Raw genomic sequence first — 23,040 nt, forward strand, 5'->3', positions numbered from 1 at the left:
TGGATATCGGATTCGGTTGCTTATATTGTACTTGAAGAAGTGGATGTGAACGCTGACCACTTGTATTTAGTAAGATTTTTGTGATGATGGACATTGATATGATTTTGAACTGATGATGCTCACTGTTACGGATTCATTAGAAACCAATGACTAGTTTTCATAGTTCGACTCTTCCACTATCACTTCAAAGGGAATCAATATATGGTAAAATTGAAATTAGGAAATCTGATTTTTCACTGTTCATTTGAATATCTACAATTTCGTTGATTGCGAATTCGCATTCATAGGCAATTCATTAGGAACTCTTTCTGTAAATCTCAAAATATAAATTATTAATGAAGACAAATGTATAGAAATTTGAATAATTAATATATCACTGGGTAAGGTGTTTGCAGTGTTCAAGTGGAAATTTAGTCCTGTGAACTCCATACGGTTGGTTAATCCGTCCAAACATAAGTGAGAGATAATGACAGACATAAGATTTGTTTCACGATCCCGTTTAGCGAAATACATATCTACAATTACTAATGGGATATGAATATGTTTTCCACCCGGTTACACAATAGAAGCTTTCTACTCACTCTTGTTTATCTCACCCAAGTTACCTGGTTTCAGCGCGCATACTAAAACAGCATACACCAGTAGCAGAATCTGACGAACTCAAATTAGGCCAGAACCGAAGATAATTTATTGGTCATATTAAGCAAACTGAATATACACTTTATTTTCAGCAATTATAACAACAGTATCTCATTACTTACTAATGTTATAACTGTGTGAAATAAAACTAAAACCTAATTAAATCCAAAAAATGTTTTCCAAACAACAAAACTGTAATTATTCAAACGAAATTGAAATGAACAATCCTCAAGATGCAAAAATGTAGTTGAATATGAACCTTTGACAATTAGCACAACCCAAGATGAAGAGAAATTTTTATCCATAAACTGCTTCATATATTCTGTTAATTTTAGTCCATTGAAATCATCTTTATCTGTGATTAGTCTTCTGAACTCATTTGTAATTTTTAATTTCATATCCATCGGCATCTGATCAACGATCACGTGTACATCATTTCCAAGTACCCGTTGATTATCAGTGTAGGATGATAATGATTTTTCGGTTGATTTTAGTTGTATACCTCTTTGTTGACGGCTGAAACGAATGAGAGGAAAACAATTTTCCTAGAAACGAAGTAGTTCCGTAAAACACAACCAATCTAACAATGGAACAACGTTGTAGATGATTTGTTTCGAACACAGAACGTGCAATTGTAAGCACAATGCGAACTATAATTGATGAAAATGAAATGAATTATGTTCCCTATAAAGTACTTTGGCTCACCCCAACTGTACAACGGTGGTATGTAGAAGTCGATTACGAAATTTATCTGAAAAACTCTGTTTCATGCATTCATGTAACGTCAGATGACCATGCAGACGTATGAAGATGGTTTGTACCGTATTACTTATTGAATTTTGTATCACTGCTCATTTAGTTCAGACGGACAAGGTCGATATAGACAAGCTTTCACAAATGAGTACACTTATTTTACAAATGTAAATGATTGAATTATTTATGAATACAAACAATATGTCAAGTGATATTACAACGACCTATGCTTGAGTCACGTAAGTGTTCGAATCAGTGTTAGTCAAAACAAGCTCTTGAATCTATTGATCATTGTCAGTCAGTAACATAATTGTGGATGTGAATGGATGTTCGTTATGATCCAACAATATATGTGGTCATTGCACTTCTAATTTGTTTGTTTACCCAATTCATATTTGAAACTATCTTATTCTGAGTAAACGACGTAGGTGAATAATTTTTCGAGGTGAAGTTTGGATGGTTGGTCTTAGTATTGTGAGACCGTGAAAACACCTAAATCCTCACTGAAGCGTGATAAACATCCTTTTTCAATATTTGACTTGTTCACTCCCTTGCTCAGATGACTGAGTCTGGGAAGAGGCGATTACATGTACACAATATTAGGCGTAGATTCAACTTAGTCAGAAGAATAGACAGCATTAATCTGAGCACAATGTAAATAATCTCCTTTCAAATCAGATTATGATATTTTAAATTTTCAATGGGAGAAATCGCATATTCAAGATGAATTCATGATGTATTTTTATGTAGAGAGATAGAAATTTTGAGACTGTGAAGCTTTGATTATCGTTGTAGAGAACATCATCATCGTCGTTTCACATTCGAAGTAAAACCTTGACTAATGCAACACCAACTGAAAATATTCACGTGAATTTTGCATATTCACTATAATCCTTCTAACACGATTTCTATGATTAAGATAATATGCTGATATTTTTCAATGTGATACTCAAAACTAATGAAAACTGGTTATGGACTTACACATCTCCAATATGTAATTGTAGATGTTCACAAATATCTTCTAAACTGAGACGATTAGTATTTTTCAATTGAAATAAGTTCATCCAATTCTAGTGGTAAATAATAGAATTCAATAAACATAAGTAGAGTATTAAAACGTTTGGTGTTTGATCAGTTTCACAGTTATACAGGCGAACTAAAAAACATTTGGACTGTGGTGATCATAAATTGTTTTGACTTTGAGATGCACTCAAATTGCAAAATGCACAACGTGTTCATTTAACCAGTGAAATAATTTATATAACTGGATAATAGTGTACTCTGTGGGTGATTTATATGTATTGAGTGTTTTTCTCGTGTTGGGTTGTGGACTCGTATCACAGATGCGCGCGTTATCTCCAACATCCGTTCAAACTGCTATTCCTCAATAACATTTCATAAATGATTTTCTGTAGTCTACAAACCACGTTTTGCGCTCATTGATACCTTTCTTAAAGAATCATTGAACAAAGTTCCGTTTACTAGGAACCAGTTCTAGACAGAGACCTATATGAATTAACTTTGTGGTGATCACTCTCTAAATATCATAGTTCATTTCATTCGAATGATTAATTCCTGTATTACTCAACTAGCTGTTCAGGTATTCAACACTTTTCAAAACAATACATTACTTATGAGTAATTGCAAACATTGATACATTAATAATGATTTATTTCGACTAACCTCAATTAGATGATCATCTCGATGATTAGTTTCAAAATATCTCTTCAATTGATTCTTTGTAATTTCTTCATCATGATCTTTGTCGATTGCGAAGAATATTTCCAGAAATGTTTCCGATGTTGATTTTGTGCTCTCTTGATCATCACGTTTTACAACCATGTTGAAGAATAGTAACTGTGATACTGTGGACTACACTCAGAGATTATATTTGATAGTTTCTTATTTGATTTAACGTATATATATATACATATACAAACATATGCACGAAATTATCAGTAGTTTAATCTCTAAACACATCATGATTAGAATTGTAGAATATAATTTAACATTAAACAATCATTGTCACACTAGAAATAATCGGTTAATTTTGACAGCTTGGTATTTGAAAATATATCATTCAAATTGATTAAATACCTTTCACTACATTCTTGTGAGTGACCTATTTAACATCAACGTAATCAACAACTAGTTCATTTGTCGTTCCAATTATATTCGGGTGTAATAATTTAGTGATCCATGCAGATAGTACAATTATTCCATCGGAAATGTCGTAGTATATGATATAATTAATTTTTGTGAACGCCTTCTCACCTATCAAATTATTTCACAATCAATAGATTGTTCTAGGGCTACGGGTGGTCTCAATCTCGAGTAGTTTAGGTGGTTTGTTCATGTGGTCAGCCTTCGCATCCCATAGAAAACAACCTCGCTATAATAACGTTTACCAGAATAGACAAAGTAAATCAGTTAAACTCCGTCCTCCGAATTGAACGATCCTCATTCAGAAGAATTATGTCGTCTCGTAATGAAAGTTGAGATTGTTCGGAAGTCACGAGGTCGATATACCTTCGAACAACCAGAGTGATAATTAATATGGGTACGAGGAATGCCCGGACAATGTGTGAAACTCCTCAAGATCCAGTCAACTAGCCACGCAAATGAGGAGATACAACTCGACAGTGCTCGGAATGAGTGAAACCCATTGGACACAAGCTGAACAGAAAAGATTGTATTAGGGAGAGATGCCTCTGTACTCTGATCATGAAGTGGAGAATGCTTCACACACTTAATGGGTGGGAATCTCATAGATCCAGGATCATCTATGCATCTCTCCAAACCAAAAACGAGGTGATCACAATGAATGATATGCTAAGTTATACACACATCGACGATACCAATGACGACAATGAAGATCAGTTAAATGACAAGTTGCAATCGATCATTGAGAAGTGCTCACGAAATGACCTGACAATGATGATTGGAGATCTTGTTGGGGATGTTAAATTCCTAGAACTCACTGGGTAAATGACTTATCTTTGTAATTTTAGTTTGAAAACTGTAATTTCTTTGTTTTCGTGACAGAACGAGCTTTGATCAAGGCAAAAAGGGGAGGGGATGCCAGTGGAAACACTGCAGAACTTCTTATTCGTCTACCGAACGACACCTAGCGATATACTACCTAAGCACAAGTCACCGGAGGAGATCCTCATGGGAAGGAGATAGAGGACGATCCACAATATGAAGCACTTGTGGTTAGAAAACTAGGCCACGTTATGTACGAGGTTGAGGTGGGAACAGGCAGGTGGACTAGAAACCGAAACCAGCTACGTAAACGCCTAGCTCCAGCTCGCACATGGACAGAAGAAAATCTCCCGCTAGACATCCTGTTGGATACCTTTAATCTGCCCGTAGTCAAAACACAAGAAGAAGCACAACGACAAGTCGATCTCTTAAGCAATAATGTCTAGCAAGGTTGAAAATTACAATGCATAACATTCTGACATTCTATGTGATATGTGTTGAGGTCGTGTTTCAGTTTCTACAGATTGAAATACTATGATTGATGCATTTGATGAGTTTCACTCTGAATAGAATGCTCATTCTAGACTGGACTGTTGTCCACTATCAAGATTACGACCATTAAAAATATAACTAAATGAACAAAGGTGGAGGGAATTTCAACAATTATTCGGTTATGTTGATAACGACGACAATAGTTCAAAGAAGAGACAACGAATGAACTAGCCTGTATGTCAACATTCAGTAACAGACCATTTTAAAAACACCAAATAATCCAAACAAGATTTGTCAAGTCAAAGCTTTATAGTAGGTGAAGATGCAATAATGTTTAAAGTATAATCAATGAGTGAATAGCTTACACCACTAATGTATCCACCAATATTTATGATGTCTGGGTCATTCGGATTAGCCATAATTACACAATATCGATAAGCCTTATTCTCTTAACAAATACACTTTCTTAACTAGTCTGCATTCTTTTTGGAATCAGTGAAGATGACTGACTGAATCCTATATGAAAACTTCCAATCAGTGATCAAACACTATTATTTTAGCATAGAATCGAACTATACAGAATATTTCATAATCGTCTGGTTTCTCTCTCTTCCAAATACTAACCTACGTAGAAATATGCTGATTATGTACTGCATATACATATCGGTTGGCAGTATCTTGATGTGACAGAATCATTACTGTAGTGTTCAACATAGAAAAAGCAAGATTTGCTGTCTGTCTATTTCTTCCATAATTGGTAATCCCAATGAATACGTCTGTCTTTACGTTTATGGATTACTAGATGAAAATGATGTACTGATAGCATTTTGAGTACCTTAAAAAAACGTTTCAAGAAATTACAAATCTGTCAAATGTTGAGTTCGAGTAGAAGCGTGTTAAGATTCTAGGGATCCAGGAGTTCTGTGTGACGATAAAGATTTGCAGCCTCGGTGAATATCATTGACGATTGTGTGTAGTCTGAGCGAGAAAACGCATTCTTACACTTCCCATTGATAATCACCACAATATCATCAGTGTCTATCTCATTGTAGTGAACATTATTGTTAGAACATGAAAATGAAGCAAGATTAGCCATTAGTGTGAAGATGTGATTTTCATGCAATCGATTTTCGTATTAACTCAGTATGAATGTTGCTCAGTATAGAAATGATTTGCACTGAATAATCGATTGTGGATTTTCGATTTGCTTGACTGTTGTTGAGTATGTCATTCACTGGTACAATTTGCCGACGTTCTTGTGTTCAATAATAATTGTTCACTCTGATAATTATTGGGACTAATTATCACACAATTCAATCTGTAAATGAGAGGATGAACTCGGATGCAATTGAGTGGTCGATGCACTTTGCATAACAAATCGTCTTCGCGAGATTTGTGCATCGAAGAAATGGAGCCTGACTTGAAGAATCGATAGAGCACCAAGTACTTTTAAATTGCATCACTTTTCATACTAAATTATACAACCAAGTTAGATCACTGTCCTTATGTCAGAAACTATGAATCTCTATATGGTTGGCATCATTGAAGTTTTATTTGCATAGCTGACTCGATTTCCAAAGAATGTTCAATCGATAACACATTCATACTCATTAAATAATATTACTATTTTAGTACTCTACTCCTGTTACAATGATATACATAGATAGATAGATGGATAGATATATCATAAAAAATTAATTATATGGTATGTATATGTGCCGACTGATCTCATACTGAATTAATGAAATTCCATCCAGAAAACTTTCAATCAAGTATAAACTACAAAATATTACGTGATAGTCAGTTCAGCTTAAAATAAGAAATAACTAACATTCAATGAGGTATATTGAAGTAAATATTATAATTTTCATAGTTTAAATCATGAGTCAACTGAAGCTAGACCACCATTGAAAATCTGTAAGCATTGGTCGGCCTTTTTATCCTATTATTTGATGCGCACAGCTGAGGAGTCTCTTGATAGGACGAAACGGCCGTCCAGAGCTTGCAGGTTTTCCAGGGTGGTCCAGCTTCAATTTACTCATAATTTCAACTATGAAAATACTGAAATCTTCACAATAGCTCCTCTGTTCTAAATTTTAAATTTATATTTTCGAGCATGACACAAACGAATATGTTACAGTTTCAAGCTCACATACCCATCAATATGACAGTTCAACAAAATAAATAAATTGTATACGGTAATGTGTAAGTTATTATGTGATTAATCTGTAATCTCAACATAATAAACACGCTTGTTCCGGTTTTACACCGAGGACATCACAAAACTTTTGAAATGTTATAATACCACTATTTGTTGGATCGAATGCTATTTGCCATCTTTGTTTGAAGTGAGAAAAACAAAACAGAAAATAAATAAACTGTCACATTACGTAATTTAATCCAGGTTGAAAAACACCAGAAAATATAACATTCTGTGTATTATGATTATAAAGTTTCATCAGATTGTTCCTAATTTATTTGACTGAACATCAACTATTTTCTTGTACGCAAACTTGAACTTGCTGCAGGCAAACGATGAAAATGAAGCGGTAATTATTATTTGCTCTTTCGTAAACCATCATGAATGAAGTTTTTCTCTCTCAGTAGTTGTTACTGGTCTACATGAAAAGTGTAATGTTTTCTACGATGGAAACAGCACCTCATCTTGTTACGAAGGTTTGAAGTGAGTCTCACTCAACCATGATGGAAGCAAAATTACAATATATTAAAAGTCGTATTTTCAAATACTTCTTAAATTGAAATTATTCCGAAATATCTACAAGGGAGTCACTGAATGTACGTGAACATAACTGTGGACAAAACGTTTAGAAGTGTTCGCAGTCCTTCTATACTAAATTGAAGAGAAAGGTATAACACAAATAATTTCCATCATGGATTGACTTTGGTAAGGTAATCATTCAAAACCAGGATGTTTCATCTAATGTAGAAAACTTCAGTGATTTCCGGTCAATAGTAATCAGTCTGTGGTATAAATTTTTGGCTCGGAAATAACCATGGACTATCATAAATTAGTAACATCATAAACAAAATGAGATAATTAGTACTATTGCATATTTCTGACAGGTCTCAAAGTTATATTGTTATTATTATTTTTTATTACTAATGGCTTTATTCAATATTATAATCTGGTACAATATAGAATTCTCAGCACGAGTTATTTCAACAAGTTTTTTACCAAAAAAACTTCGAAAAACACAAAAAAAAACAGAAAAGGAATGAAAAAGGTTTAAGAAAAACTGAGTTTATACAAATTATCAAATTTGAAACATGCTTAAGAAGACAGGTTATTTACTAGGTCAACTCTGACAGCCTGTTCGTCACAAAGTAAATTTGCTAAGTAAGGTATTACAGAACTTTTATAGACTTGCTTGCATCTATGGATTTTAATGTATTTACTTCTCGTTCTACCAGAAGATATACAAGGAGAAAGATATGAATGAAGCGGATGGTTAGTATCTGATAAGATAACACCTGCCAAGAGTTTGCAAGACTTAAGATGTCTATCCACAAGCATATTGATAATGACTTCAAAAGATTCACCACATACCTTGCAAACCGCCTTCAGCACTCTACGAAAAACAGCAAAGTCTTTCCTCAAAAGCCCAGGAAGGAATAATAGAGAACAATAGAGAATAACAGGTAATATTATATATATATTAGGTAATATGTGAATACAGTAACCTTAATAAACCCTCACACAGACATAAAATACTTTGACTAAACGTTCTCTTATTTTCTACAATTGCTTTTCAGGCACTACTGTTGGTTCTAATCAGATCATTATCGTTTATTCACTCTATATAAATTGTCTGGTGAAAGGTAGCAAAGAGGAAAGTGAATAATTGAAAAACGCAGTGGTGACAAATGGACAATTTTATTGACATATTTTCAAAAATCGATAAAAACTATGATGACGTTATCACGAAGGAAGAATTAGAGAAATTCACCAGAGAGAATCATCTGGATAAGCAAATGGTTAACGTAAGTTTGCATTATCAACATGTACTGATTTGAATGGATGTGCATGTGTATTTCTATTGGTAATTAAGATGTTTAATGTTTGTAATTTTTCCACTAATGTCATATGTACCAGTATCTTGAAGATTAACACAATCAACATTAAAATCACTGCGTAACACATTTGAACCTAATTACATATATTTCACTATGCACTCCATCAAATTATCTCAACTACTGTCGACCCACCGTCCAACTAAGTAATAACTGTGTTCTTATCAATGACTGTGCTGCAGGTTGAAGGCATGACGTCAATGTCTCGGAGATGGTCATTAGATGAGTTGTAGGTGTATTTCTTCTTCATAGTTTTGAACTAAGATTGATATGTTTCTCAATGTTACACGCCTCACAATGATTCATTAGTAGGTGATAGTAGCCGACAAACAGCTCGTCAAATCATTAGACTTGTCATTTGTACATCATCAAGTGTAAAGTTTCGAAGAGTATTTCAACGATCGTTTGACAATGATGAATTACTGAAAATTCTTTCCAAATGTCCGTTGGTGATACTGAGAATGAACGTTGAATTACACTGGTCACCAACTTGTATCGGTAATTTCAATTAAACAACTTTTCCGGAGAACGTTACATTAGGTGCTACTTTCGAAATTTACCCTTCCGTATTCATGTGCATAATTCAGTGTGGCTAACCAAACACATACATGGGATTGTTAGTAAACTTACGTCAACTCATTTGATTCAAATGGATCAATGAGCTAACATTAAACAATCGTTCTCAGTCAATTATCATGTTCAGAGTAAACTACTCAAAACAATCAGGTTCCGAATCATTAAAATGGACGAAGAAACATTTACATGAATTGAAAATCGGAGTTCTGCATCCGATTAATCAGCTTTATCCTCTTTTCATATTCCATACAATCGAAGATACAATACACCTCAAATAAATATCCATTTCACTCAGACACATTTTCACAATTTAATTATGTCCAATTGAATTAATTTATCTTTATATAGTTGGATAGATTATTTGGAAATAAATTTACATTTCCTTCCTTTTATACACTTAGAGATGGTTAGATTTATTTTCGGAAGAGACACCGAATTATATTACACTTCAAAGGTTTTTAAGTGTTCTGGGTATTGCAAAAGAGCAATAGTAAGTTTTGTTAAATGTTTGCACTTTCAGTTTTAGTAGTCTCACGGTTATTGATTATTGGTTTATTCTGTTAGAGTGAGAATAGAATATAGTGATATTGTCATTATACCAGATACTTTTCATCGATAGTTGTTTATCGGAGTAAATTTTAGATTGTATTCATCTGACCGTTTTTCCACTAGTATCATTCCATCACACTGAGAAGTATCACACGTATGAACACCATATGAAGCATAACAAGTTCACATTGATTGTGGAAAATATGGAAGAGTAGGAATGAGACGGAGTAATGGTCATCTACGTATGAATAGATGTGTCTACTTTCGTACATACAGATTAAGTTAACTGTGAACAATCTAACTGACCATGTGATCACACTTTCTCTCATCGACTCATATACTTGGTCGAAAGCATAAATGTGTTTATGTTTCATGTTTCTGTTTGATGTGGTTCATCCTATAAATACTGGTAAATGTTTGTAATTCATCGTCATTGTTATTCTGCACCTTAATGAATGAGCTTTTGTATATTACCGAAAATCAATTACAGACCTAAACGAGATATATCCATACGTATTGAACAAATTAGTAGCCATCTGTTCTCAGAAGCTCAATGAAAAACGTGTTCGACACTTGAAAGGAAGGCTATTGTATAAGATTCTCAGTGAGAAAATCGACACTACGATCGTGTTGCATTTAACTGACGAGACTCAAGTAGGATGAAGGCATGTCATGCACTCCTCCGTTAGCCTCTCACAAAATATACTATTATCCTGATAGTTTAAACAAAATTTAAATAATGGATGTGTAAAATATATTGCAGTTACATGGTTCAGATGCATGAAAAATGTTTTCTATTGTTTGGGAATGCTTCTAGTGCTCGATATTCAAGTTATTCAACGATAAGTATGCTACGGATTAGCAATTCGGATTTGTTGAACAATGAGAAGGAGCAATTTGCCTAACGACAAAACAGATATGAAGAGAAGTCAGTCATTGCTGAGAGCATTTAAAATCTTTCGGACAGATCGTTAATCCGAATTGAAATACTTATCGAAAGTGCTTATTAAGTTGAGATTACAAATTGGTGTTCCACACAGATCCACTGTTAGTTAACTATTGGGATTCTACAACTAGTCGCAAAGAATTCAGCTATGCGAGAATTTGTTGCTATTCTTCATTTTGACCAGTCTAATATTTTTATTTATACAACGTCCTGATAGAATTTGAATAGGCGTAGACCGTGTATTACGCGGTGATCATTGATGTGTATTTTCACTCTGATTTCACTATCTCCATTAACACTACCTAAGTGGAAAATGACTAGTGTTGATAAATCAGTATTCTTCTCTTAATCCATACAAACCATACTTTTAATATATATTTTTATAGTGAAATAATACGAAGAAATACAACCCAACAGAATGCAGCATTGTTTAAACTTGGTTCAGATATTGAATACATTTCTGGTGATATGATGTTATCACAACAAATCAATGTCACCAATGAGGCTAGAAAATTATATCAAGAATATAAATCTGAAAATAAGCTGTTGATTGCTACAAAGCTTAAAGAATTTCTAGATAAAACATTTGGCAGAGCGTGGCATGTTACGGTGGTGGATGGTTCGTTTGCCAGTGCACATACAGAAGAAGTTAATACTTCATTCCATTTCAAAATGAAAAATCTTTGTTTTATTATATGGAAAACACCAGATTGTAGAAATGAATAATTGATAAAATGATTTCAGTAATAAATGCATTCAGGCAGGAAAACGTGTTTTAACAAATTGGAAACGACTTTCGGAATTTCTTCGTTGTGAACATCTATTAGTACATGAGCAACTAAGTGAGTAAAACAATTCATATTCCGAGTTACAGACGAAGAAACTGTCAAGAACGGTAACCACAACGTAGATATCAGTAAAACAATGAGTCAGTAACGCTAGTTTAAGTAGTGGATTACAAGAAAGTATTTGATTGAATGAAACGAATAAAAATCGATGTAAATATTTACCCAGTAAAAGTTCTGAAATAAAAGGTGGAGAGTGAGAAGAGTCAAATACACGACAATACTTTACAACGAAACATCATGGCGAGTCGATGTAGTTGAATGGATGCCATTGACAATCGCTTTACTGTCCATAGATGCAAAACTTTGAAATGTTGTCTTTTATCAATTCCACATAAAATTCCCTTGAATTAAGCTCTTCACGGTCCTATTGTTAGTTCTTTCCTATTGGATATGTGGAAACATTTTCTGTGAAGCTCCTTGACTTTTATGATCTAGCTAATGAACTAATCGCATTCGTCTTTCCTTCGTCTTTGATTATTCACAGGTTTTGTTGCAAGTGTTAAACATCGTAATCACATGTAGAACATATTATACTGTCATCGTTTCCGAGTTTGAATTGTAAAACATTTCTACCCCTGTTTATAAGTGATGTCATTGAAACCGGAATGTACATCCAAATTAAATCTGATAGTCAACTGCTTTTGTTGACAGATACATACACCTACATTCTCATCCCGCCTGTCCATTCACTGATGTGCGAAGCTCACTTTAGCGTAGAATGAGACATTCGCAAATCGAGAGAAGACAATTGATGAAACCATGGTGTTACACAATACATTTGACCCGATAGTACATTCAGCGAACCACAAGTGTCTCTGACAAATACTACTCATTGAATTGTCTTACGATCGATTGGAGGAGCTCGTTCATGCATTTAAGAACAACCAATTGATAAAGATAAAACGTATTATCCAGAAGATAACTAAATAGTATCCAGTGTGTTACGGATTCCTGGTGAAGTGTAGAGTCGAGAAGTTACACACCCGTTTACTTCCAAATTTTCATAGAACTCCTATGTGATTATCGAATAAGATTTCATTCAGCTTTGTTTTTAATTGACGAATTATCATAATTTAGTGGTGTGATGTCTACGTCATGTGTGTGAGTAATCAAAACTAAACTAATTGAGATTGAACAAAGTTAGTAATTCCTGAATTCAATCGATGGACCATAAATCTTTTTAAAAATCCAGAACAATTTTTATAATCCCTAATTATGTCGAATAATTAATCAAACATATAACCTACCAAAACTCACCTGATACTTTTATCAACACTTCAGTTTCATTGGAACAAAGAAACCGAAGTTGCAATATTGGCTAAATAAATTGAAATCAGCAGCATCTGTAATCGATATCATGTGTGTAAACATCACTACACAAAGATATATGTTGATTAATATCCACATGTTATCTTCTCAATGATTCGGTACTGATCAACACTCAGACTTCAAAGAAGCACGAGTAGTTACCCACTTATAAATAATGACGTCATTTGATCATGATAAATTATCACAAATATATGAGTTGTAATTTAAACAACTGTTTTCAACATGCATGGTTTGTACCGTATTACTTATTGAATTTTGTATCACTGCTCATTTAGTTCAGACGGACAAGGTCGATATAGACAAGCTTTCACAAATGAGTACACATATTTTACAAATGTAAATGATTGAATTATTTATGAATACAAACAATATGTCAAGTGATATTACAACGACCTATGCTTGAGTCACGTAAGTGTTCGAATCAGTGTTAGTCAAAACAAGCTCTTGAATCTATTGATCATTGTCAGTCAGTAACATAATTGTGGATGTGAATGGATGTTCGTTATGATCCAACAATATATGTGGTCATTGCACTTCTAATTTGTTTGTTTACCCAATTCATATTTGAAACTATCTTATTCTGAGTAAACGACGTAGGTGAATAATTTTTCGAGGTGAAGTTTGGATGGTTAGTCTTAGTATTGTGAGACCGTGAAAACACCTAAATCCTCACTGAAGTGTGATAAACATCCTTTTTCAATATTTGACTTGTTCACTCCCTTGCTCAGATGACTGAGTCTGGGAAGAGGCGATTACATGTACACAATATTAGGCGTAGATTCAACTTAGTCAGAAGAATAGACAGCATTAATCTGAGCACAATGTAAATAATCTCCTTTCAAATCAGATTATGATATTTTAAATTTTCAATGGGAGAAATCGCATATTCAAGATGAATTCATGATGTATTTTTATGTAGAGAGATAGAAATTTTGAGACTGTGAAGCTTTGATTATCGTTGTAGAGAACATCATCATCGTCGTTTCACATTCGAAGTAAAACCTTGACTAATGCAACACCAACTGAAAATATTCACGTGAATTTTGCATATTCACTATAATCCTTCTAACACGATTTCTATGATTAAGATAATATGCTGATATTTTTCAATGTGATACTCAAAACTAATGAAAACTGGTTATGGACTTACACATCTCCAATATGTAATTGTAGATGTTCACAAATATCTTCTAAACTGAGACGATTAGTATTTTTCAATTGAAATAAGTTCATCCAATTCTAGTGGTAAATAATAGAATTCAATAAACATAAGTAGAGTATGAAAACGTTTGGTGTTTGATCAGTTTCACAGTTATACAGGCGAACTAAAAAACATTTGGACTGTGGTGATCATAAATTGTTTTGACTTTGAGATGCACTCAAATTGCAAAATGCACAACGTGTTCATTTAACCAGTGAAATAATTGATGTAACTGGATAATAGTGTACTCTGTGGGTGATTTATATGTATTGAGTGTTTTTCTCGTGTTGGGTTGTGGACTCGTATCACAGATGCGCGCGTTATCTCCAACATCCGTTCAAACTGCTATTCCTCAATAACATTTCATAAATGATTTTCTGTAGTCTACAAACCACGTTTTGCGCTCATTGATACCTTTCTTAAAGAATCATTGAACAAAGTTCCGTTTACTAGGAACCAGTTCTAGACAGAGACCTATATGAATTAACTTTGTGGTGATCACTCTCTAAATATCATAGTTCATTTCATTCGAATGATTAATTCCTGTATTACTCAACTAGCTGTTCAGGTATTCAACACTTTTCAAAACAATACATTACTTATAAGTAATTGCAAACATTGATACATTAATAATGATTTATTTCGACTAACCTCAATTAGATGATCATTTCGATGATTAGTTTCAAAATATCTCTTCAATTGATTCTTTGTAATCTCTTCATCATGATCTTTGTCGATTGCGAAGAATATTTCCAGAAATGTTTCCGATGTTGATTTTGTGCTCTCTTGATCATCACGTTTTACAACCATGTTGAAGAATATTTTCTTCATCGCGGTCTTCGTCGTTTTCGATACGATTTTTAGTTTTAATTTGTTTGTTTTTACAGCTTTTTTCCATTGATTTTTCTCTTTCTGTTGATTCATCTGGTTGTCAGGTTTCTTTTCATTTTAAAGAATTTACACTGGAATAGGTTATTCATCTCGTAACATAATGATACATCTGAATGAATCAAAAGCATTCCTTAAATACATTACATAATTTTTTTCTTTGGCAATTACTAGATTTTAAAGGAGGAACATGATAACTGAGTCTATGAATTTAAATTTCGCGAATGTGTTTCTATATTCAAAGGAGAAAGACCTTGACAACTGAAGGTGGAGTTAATAGACGCCCATACACACATCCTCAATACTGATCACTCTATATCACTCATATTCTTGTTAGACAGAGAACAAACTTTAAACTCTATCGGACAAAGGCTCATATTGATTTAACAATGATATTTAGGATTTGAATGGCTTACTTGAATAAGCTCGGACCGGTTTCCTAGTCAAATTGTTAAGATTACGCAAACTTCAATTCTTCACGGAGCATCATGATCCTTAAGATTACAGGTACACCTTGCTGACGGGTTCCAAGTAGCACGAAACCTAGGTCCAGGGTTTTTTGTTGACCACCTCCAACCACCATCTTATCTTAACACAGTGCACGCAATGTCGAGTCACGTAGACTAGTAGCCACATTACAACTTGGTCGATAAGATTCGATTTGCACTAAGAAGGACCTGACATACATGACATTGATCACCACCCAGTGATCAATCAATTGTAAATTCACTGTTTTGAATAGCAACTTAAATATTTAACATGTGCCAGTTTACTACTCGTTAGTAGTTAGTTTCTTTAGAATGAAGGAAGTATGAAATGAACAAAAGACAGTTGGAGAAACTTCGTAAACCATATAACACATGTTAACTTTTCTGATATACATCACCCTAACTATGTTACCTTGAGATAAAAATGAATACTTCTCACATTACAATATATACACTGTTAGTTACTAAATAATGACATCGCGTTGATAACTCAGGAATCGGAGGGTGTCTAAAGGTAACAATATAATAGGATTTCAACCGGAATATTCAGCAACTCCGTTCAGGCTTATAATTTACAAAGAGCGGACTAGTTCTAGCTTCTCTGCTAGCCAGCGTGCAACTATGTGATAGGGTGAATTGAATGGATAAGTCTAGGAGGGACATACTGTTTGTGAAGCTTTAGTTAATCATAAATATAAGGCAGTTGCAAGCCGCGAGGTCTTAGATTATACTTACAATAATAATTGGAAGAAAAACTGATGAACGATGTAAAATGCCTCAGAGGAAACTGGTACACACAGAAGTTTATTGACGGATGTAAAAGAAACCTAAAGGAAACAAGACGGGCAGGACTATAGTCAATAAAAAATCAATATTTATTATTCTCAACTTCAAAGATGATGACACCGCCAGTAAGAAGCTTTACACTGTATGAGTCAAAACTTACCCACCAGACTAACTATGTATTCTGTGTAAAACAACATGTTCAATAATCCAATCAAGGGTCGATAAGCATCCCCTTCATGTTGCCACCAACTGTGTTTATAAATCTACGTGTATCTGCCAAAGCAGATACATTGGCGAACAGAAAGTAGGGCATATCTTAGACTTTTTGAAGATGTCCAAAAAAACGTTAGGACAAGAGTAAGAATGACTTTACACAGTGCAATTAATAAACATGTTTTGGATACAAGATATCAAGTTGGTATCTTGTAATCTTTCAGAGTGATAGATAAACAGCCAAGCTCAAGTTCTCTGTAGCCGTTGCTATTAGGCGTAGAAAACCTGACTTATACGTTCAAAAGATGGTTATTAATCTTTGCTTGCCTTGATGATAAATATTTATTCATTGCATCTTCAAAAACCTTTTTTCAGCTTTTTCATCCAATTACATAATTTTATCTTTTTATTCCAACTGTCTTGTGTAGCTTAGTAATCATAGTTTATTAGCTGAACTTTACTCACTGTACTCTAACTTACTATCAGCGTTTACTCATTTTATCCTTGCTTATTATCAGCGTTTACTCATTACGCAACCACTTGTTTCTAGCCCTTTGGACTCTTGTTACAGCCAATGTTGTAGAATGTCCTTTTGAATTATATATATATATATTGTTATATCGTTTGGGTGCGTGCGTGCTCTGTTTGAGATATGAACGTGATAAGACCCGCCAATGAGAGAAGAGCGAATTATCGATCGGAGCAATGATACACAAAAGCCGTACGACTAGTTTTGAGTACTTGTCAGTCCTGCTTTCTGCCTAGCCCAGCCAGTTAAGTCCAGAACACCAATAACAGCCTCGGCAATATGAATCACTATTCACAAACATACTGGATTTATATACCAAACAAACAGACTATATCGTACCATAAAGTAGAAAGTAACATTTGTACAAAATTTGGCCAAATGTGGCTGTGAATAAGGGGAACAGTAATTAATAGACTGGGTATAACTCAAGAATGGTAAATCGTATAATATTAGTCTATAGGTGAAAATAAAGCTCATGTCTCAGTGATTTCGAATTCTCATTCAGCTGTTGGGAGTTCGTGATGAGAGGAAATATCCGTATCACATTGGTCCACAAGTAGTTCTCAGCTACCACTCATAATTCTCCACAGGATATCATATATATATATATATATATATATATATATATATATATTTACAATACCTTATTCAGCCTATTAATTTAATTACATCCTTGCTATATCACACTGTGTCGTTAAAATAACTTCAAACTAAAAATTTCCATGTAGTTTGAACCCATTTTGTAATTATGACTTTTAAATATCACAGGTTGTAAGCAGCTAACGAGAACTAAACGAAATAAAGTGAATTCATGTTATTCTGCTAAAATCTGTGTTCTTGCTTTCTTCAAGATGATAACGGGAGATATGTGCATGAAATTTCTCGCAAAACGCCTCCCTGAACAATTTTTACAGGTCAATGAATTACTTTGTGACAGTACGCGGTAGATATTTTTTGGCTGTTACACCTGAAGTAAATAGAACTATTTTGCTAATTATGTTACACACCTATACTATACACCATCGAAAAGGAACAATAAAGGGTGATGTTAAAGCTTAAACAATTCATATTAACTTTTGGAGATCGTTGTCAATGGTCATTGAACACTAAACCATAAAACGTACTTCTCAAGTTCGTTTAGTTATGGTTCTGTCGCTTATTGTTTCGAACTATAGACAATCATGTAAGTGTAAAGACTTCAGTAGCTCTTTCATTGAATTGGAATGAGAAATATTGATAGGATAATATATCTCTTGTTTGAGAGTTTAGCGTAAAATTTACAGAGTAAGAAGCGTACAACATCCCACTGAAACCACAATAAAATAAAGTTTTACTAGCTGAACACTGTTCAGTGAAATTCAATGTAAGCGGATTCAACTGGAATTCATGTATAATTTATGAACTAGAATTCAAACTTTTTTGAGCGATTGGTGAAATAAATTTATGCACAGTAATTGAAAGACTGAAATGCAAGAACAATTCTAAAGTCAAGTATAGAGTACTAAACAGAAGTGTTAAGTCACTTGTTAAAATCTTATGTATTACTTGGGATTGTTTACCGTCTACTCTTACGCACAACAGCAACTGGCACGGAAGTGAACTGGGAAGGAATTACAAGTACTTAAACTGAGATATAGAATTATCTCATACTCCCCATTCTTCGTTCTCATCTGTCAAAAATATAGAGAAGAAAAATTGATATCCTGGATTATGTTTTTTATTTAAGAAACAAAAGATGTAAAACTGAATATTCTTTTAAAATGCAAAAATGGGCAGAATTACTTAACTAATCTACAGACTAATATGGTTTCATTGTGCACACACACACACTGAAACAATAAGAGTTATTCTACGTACATTTGTATATGCATTAACACAAGACAGTAATGCAAGTATAATGTGTACAAAAAGTTTTTTCTTTCAGTCAAAGAATACAAAAGACAGAAGATAAAGCTAAAACTGTTCATCTAAACTATGATACATAAATTATAAACACAATATATATGTATAGAAAAAAAAGGGAAAATAGGAAGACTAACAGTTAGTATACAACAAGAGTTTAGTTATATTGTAGGAATTCGGTATTTATTGAACTAAAATTATAGTATGTATGCAACACGGAGAAGAGTAACGTTTTGAATTGTATTTTTTTTATTTGTATTCATTCACCCTAAAAGAATTATAGAAATGTAACTGAGATGATTAAAATGATATTGGATGCGGCTAATTTCGACAAGAATTGGAAATATTCTGTTCTTATTTTTGTTTTGGTTTTAATATCCCATCCTTGAAATAATTAGTTCATAATCATTAATATCATCATTAGTAAGTCAAATCAATTGAAAACATTAACGCTACTACAACACTGGAATTACAGGTTTGTTCACATCATTGTTATTTAATGAGGTGGGAAAAGATCTCGGCGATTTATTATCACTAGATGATGGTGACAATAGATGGATATCGTTTTTGGACTGCCGAATTTTATCACATATAACAACATGTGGTTCTGTAAGATCAGATTTATTGGTTGACAGATTTTTATCTTCTTCGTGACTATGTTGATTGTCATCTTTTCCTCTGAAGAGTACAGGAAGGAGAAAAATACAGAGATTTAATACAATGAAATATAAAAAAGCATTGGTTGTAAACATTGAAATCAGTCTAAAACAAATATACATTACCCCAAGGAATACTGGGACTCGATATCTAGAGAGAGAGAAAAACAATGCATCTGAGCCACTGCGACTAATTTTGAGCGATATCAGCCCTAACGTAACATTTTAGCTTGACTGCCCCTAGATTCTTTCAAACTTATTCCTATAACAGCCAATGTCACTGACCAATGAGGTTAGCAGTGGTTAAGCAGACATAACACAAACAGTAAAGTGATCGTGACTGAAATTAAACATAAAGTGGAGCAATGACATATGGATCAATTAGTGAGTTGTGAAAATAAGTGGAGGTTGATAGGAAAAATAATTAAATGAATTTTAAAATAATGAGTATCTGAAAATCTTAACGAGCCACTGGTATCTATTACTTTTGAACTGCAAAAAATGTGAAACATTACATTTTGGAGTGAAAAAATAATCAGTAGTACGTCAAAAGTATTGAACAACATACGAAAGAATAATATTAAGTATGTTAATGCCGAAGAAATTAAATGTGGCTAGTGCAGTCAACAAGGAAACGAGTGGGGATAATCGAATGTATTTGATACACATACTATCTCACTTAAATCTGACAACCATACAGTAAACAGTTAGTTTGCAAACTATCAATCAATTGTCTCAATCTTGACCATTCTTTCTGTAAATATCAGTCCATAGTCTCCGATTATTATTTTTCATGCATTTTCGTACCAGTTGCGTTTCATTTCCGTTCTTTCCTTATCGATCTCCTACTGAAATACATTCAACGCCCGACCATCGTTATATACTACTTGTGTGGATATAAGTAGCCCACACCACACTAATAATGGGAGCCAGGAGGCAAATTTTGTCCTATTTGAGACTCGTCAGGCAGACATCCATGCATCTGTGAGCTGATGTGCACTCGGCGACTCAAACACAGTACCGCTCCCTTCAAATGACGTGTCATCCATTCAGCTACTGAGTCCATTTATTCCATATTAACTTTTGTCGAATACCTATAACAAGGTAGTCTGTACAAGATGCACATATCCAAAACCGAAATTGATCGAATTTCAGTCAAAATATTAACAAAGGGATAATTCAAACAATTTCAAACTGAATTAATATTAACTGAAACAATCATTTAAGTAAACGATGAGGAAATTAAGGCGTCATGCAAATTGACAACTATGAATAAATCAGAGTGGGTTTTGTGAAGAATTTAGTATTTTCATAGTTGAAATCACGGGCCAATTGAAGCTAGACCACCATCAAAAACCTGGAAGCACTGGACGGCCGTTTCGTCCCATTATGGGACTCCTCAGCAGTGCGCATCCACGATCCCGCATTCGCAAGATTCGAACCCAGGACCTACCAGTCTTGAGCCGGAGCCCTTAACCGATAGACCACTGAGCCGGCATCCGACAGTGTTAATGTCCAACTTCAACCAATAACTATAAATAAATTAAATTTATAACTATAGAAGTTATGCAAGTTATATATATATATATATATTGTTGGGGATGCTAGATTCGAATTTCTCAATTTCACACCAAAAGCACCCATTTTTACCTTCAGTCGTGTTTCTCACCTGGAAGGACCTTAAATGTAATTGGCGTACTAAAGATATTTTGTGACTCTTTCTATGGACATTTTTTGTATATTATATATATATATATATGAGCTGTGTGTTCGTTGTTCTTTTTTCCGGGTCGCTTGTGGAATTATATATTTTCTCGGTTGAATCTGGTCTTCTCCTTCTAGTTAGCAGAGCTGAAGTGCAGTGGAGTAGCTTAGCTTGTCGTGTTGTTGTGTTGCTGACTTTCGCTCCGTTCGCCAATCCTGGGTGATATCTTAATACCTCGAACATAGCATATATACAAAGCTACATTAATTCCAATTGCAATGATAACTAAAGTAAATTTTTGTAGGCTTACCTTATTTGTATCACTAATATTCCATTTACACGATTGAGAGTTTCTAAAACTGAAGAAACAGTTGGCATAGGCAAAGTTAATGAACCACTACTACCCCCAGTAGTACTAGCATTCCCACTAACACCACCACCGAACGCATTTGATAAAACTGCTTTAGCAACAAGTGATTCACTGATAGAAATATGGTTGGTAATTAAATGTGAATTCAAATGACTACTGGACGAAGAAGAATCACCACTTCCAATTGACTTTGTTGCAGAGGCAGTTGTCGTTAGTTCAGCTACTTTACGTGCAATTGTCACAGCTTGTTGGGTAAGTTGACGTAAACATTCATCACTATCTTTAGTATAATCGCTATCTGGACCTAAACGTTCTTTATATATTAGAAAACGACGTTTTTCATAATCAAGAGCAGTACGAAAATCGCCACGATAAGTATACGTAAGACTGATCAAATGACAAGTGAAAGCTTCTTTTAAATTCCGTTCACCATAAAATCTAAAACATAAAAAATTATAGTTAATGAATGTTATATGGGCGCTGAATACTTCAAATTTATTAGATAACTAGAAACTTTCAACAGAAGTGAATTTTTCTTCTATTTAAACTAGAAAATTGACTTTACTTAAAGGATTAAATTATACTTGTCTGCAGTATGCGACTTTAATTTCTCGAATCATTTCAACAGTTAACAAAATCAATCATTTTGAGACATTATTTTATTCTAGTCAACAGTCAGAAAACAAAAGCTTTTACAACTACCTGTCTTTAATTACTTAGTTCGAGGGAAAAAAAACTACAGTAATGACACCAACTTTTTTCAATCTACCCGAGTTATGACATTGAGGAGGAGTTATTTATGTATATAAGATGTAAATACATTTTATGAAGTATATTAACATTTAAAGTGGAATTTTACAATTTTTTCAAGTAATTAAGATAGCCGTATAGCCATCAATCATTAGTTCAAAACAAATGAACCTACAAGGATTGACATACACAAGTGGAACAACTTTACAATGCTCTTGAGATGGTGAAGATTTGTAGCTCAGGATGATTTTGATGGAGTTTTGTTCTCTGAGCTGGATGGTGTGGTCGTGGAACTTTCATCGTCCTTCTGAACGACATCATCAGCACAAACTACCCGAAGTTT

At 33.8% G+C, this 23,040-nt stretch overlaps 3 protein-coding genes across 3 annotated transcripts in view; 1 reads left to right on the plus strand and 2 right to left on the minus strand.

Annotated features, from left to right (window-relative positions):
- Smp_072620 (putative dynein light chain 1, cytoplasmic) overlaps positions 1–11,758 on the plus strand; it is a gene marked incomplete at both ends in the record, with an annotated part of 13,666 nt that extends 1,908 nt beyond the window's left edge. The window contains one exon of the mRNA XM_018794915.1: positions 11,369–11,758. Coding sequence (XP_018649280.1) covers positions 11,369–11,758 — 390 coding nt within the window. The remainder of the gene's footprint in view (positions 1–11,368) is intronic.
- On the minus strand, positions 2,370–15,334 carry Smp_072610 (hypothetical protein; the record flags this gene model as incomplete). The annotated part of the gene is made up of 2 exons (XM_018794916.1): positions 2,370–2,462; positions 15,218–15,334. 2 exons carry the CDS (start codon positions 15,332–15,334, stop codon positions 2,370–2,372), a joined length of 210 nt encoding a protein of 69 aa, XP_018649281.1.
- Positions 15,335–19,011: 3,677 nt separating this feature from the next.
- Smp_161480 (putative eukaryotic translation initiation factor 3 subunit (eif-3)) overlaps positions 19,012–23,040 on the minus strand; it is a gene marked incomplete at its 5' end in the record, with an annotated part of 30,235 nt that continues 26,206 nt past the window's right edge. The window contains 3 exon segments of the mRNA XM_018794917.1: positions 19,012–19,894; positions 21,888–21,977; positions 22,137–22,384. Of these exon segments, the coding sequence (XP_018649282.1) occupies positions 19,672–19,894; positions 21,888–21,977; positions 22,137–22,384 (561 nt within the window). The 3' untranslated portion in view covers positions 19,012–19,671.

Source organism: Schistosoma mansoni, chromosome 1 (genome assembly GCF_000237925.1).
Source record: "Schistosoma mansoni strain Puerto Rico chromosome 1, complete genome".
Classification (NCBI taxonomy): domain Eukaryota; kingdom Metazoa; phylum Platyhelminthes; class Trematoda; order Strigeidida; family Schistosomatidae; genus Schistosoma; species Schistosoma mansoni.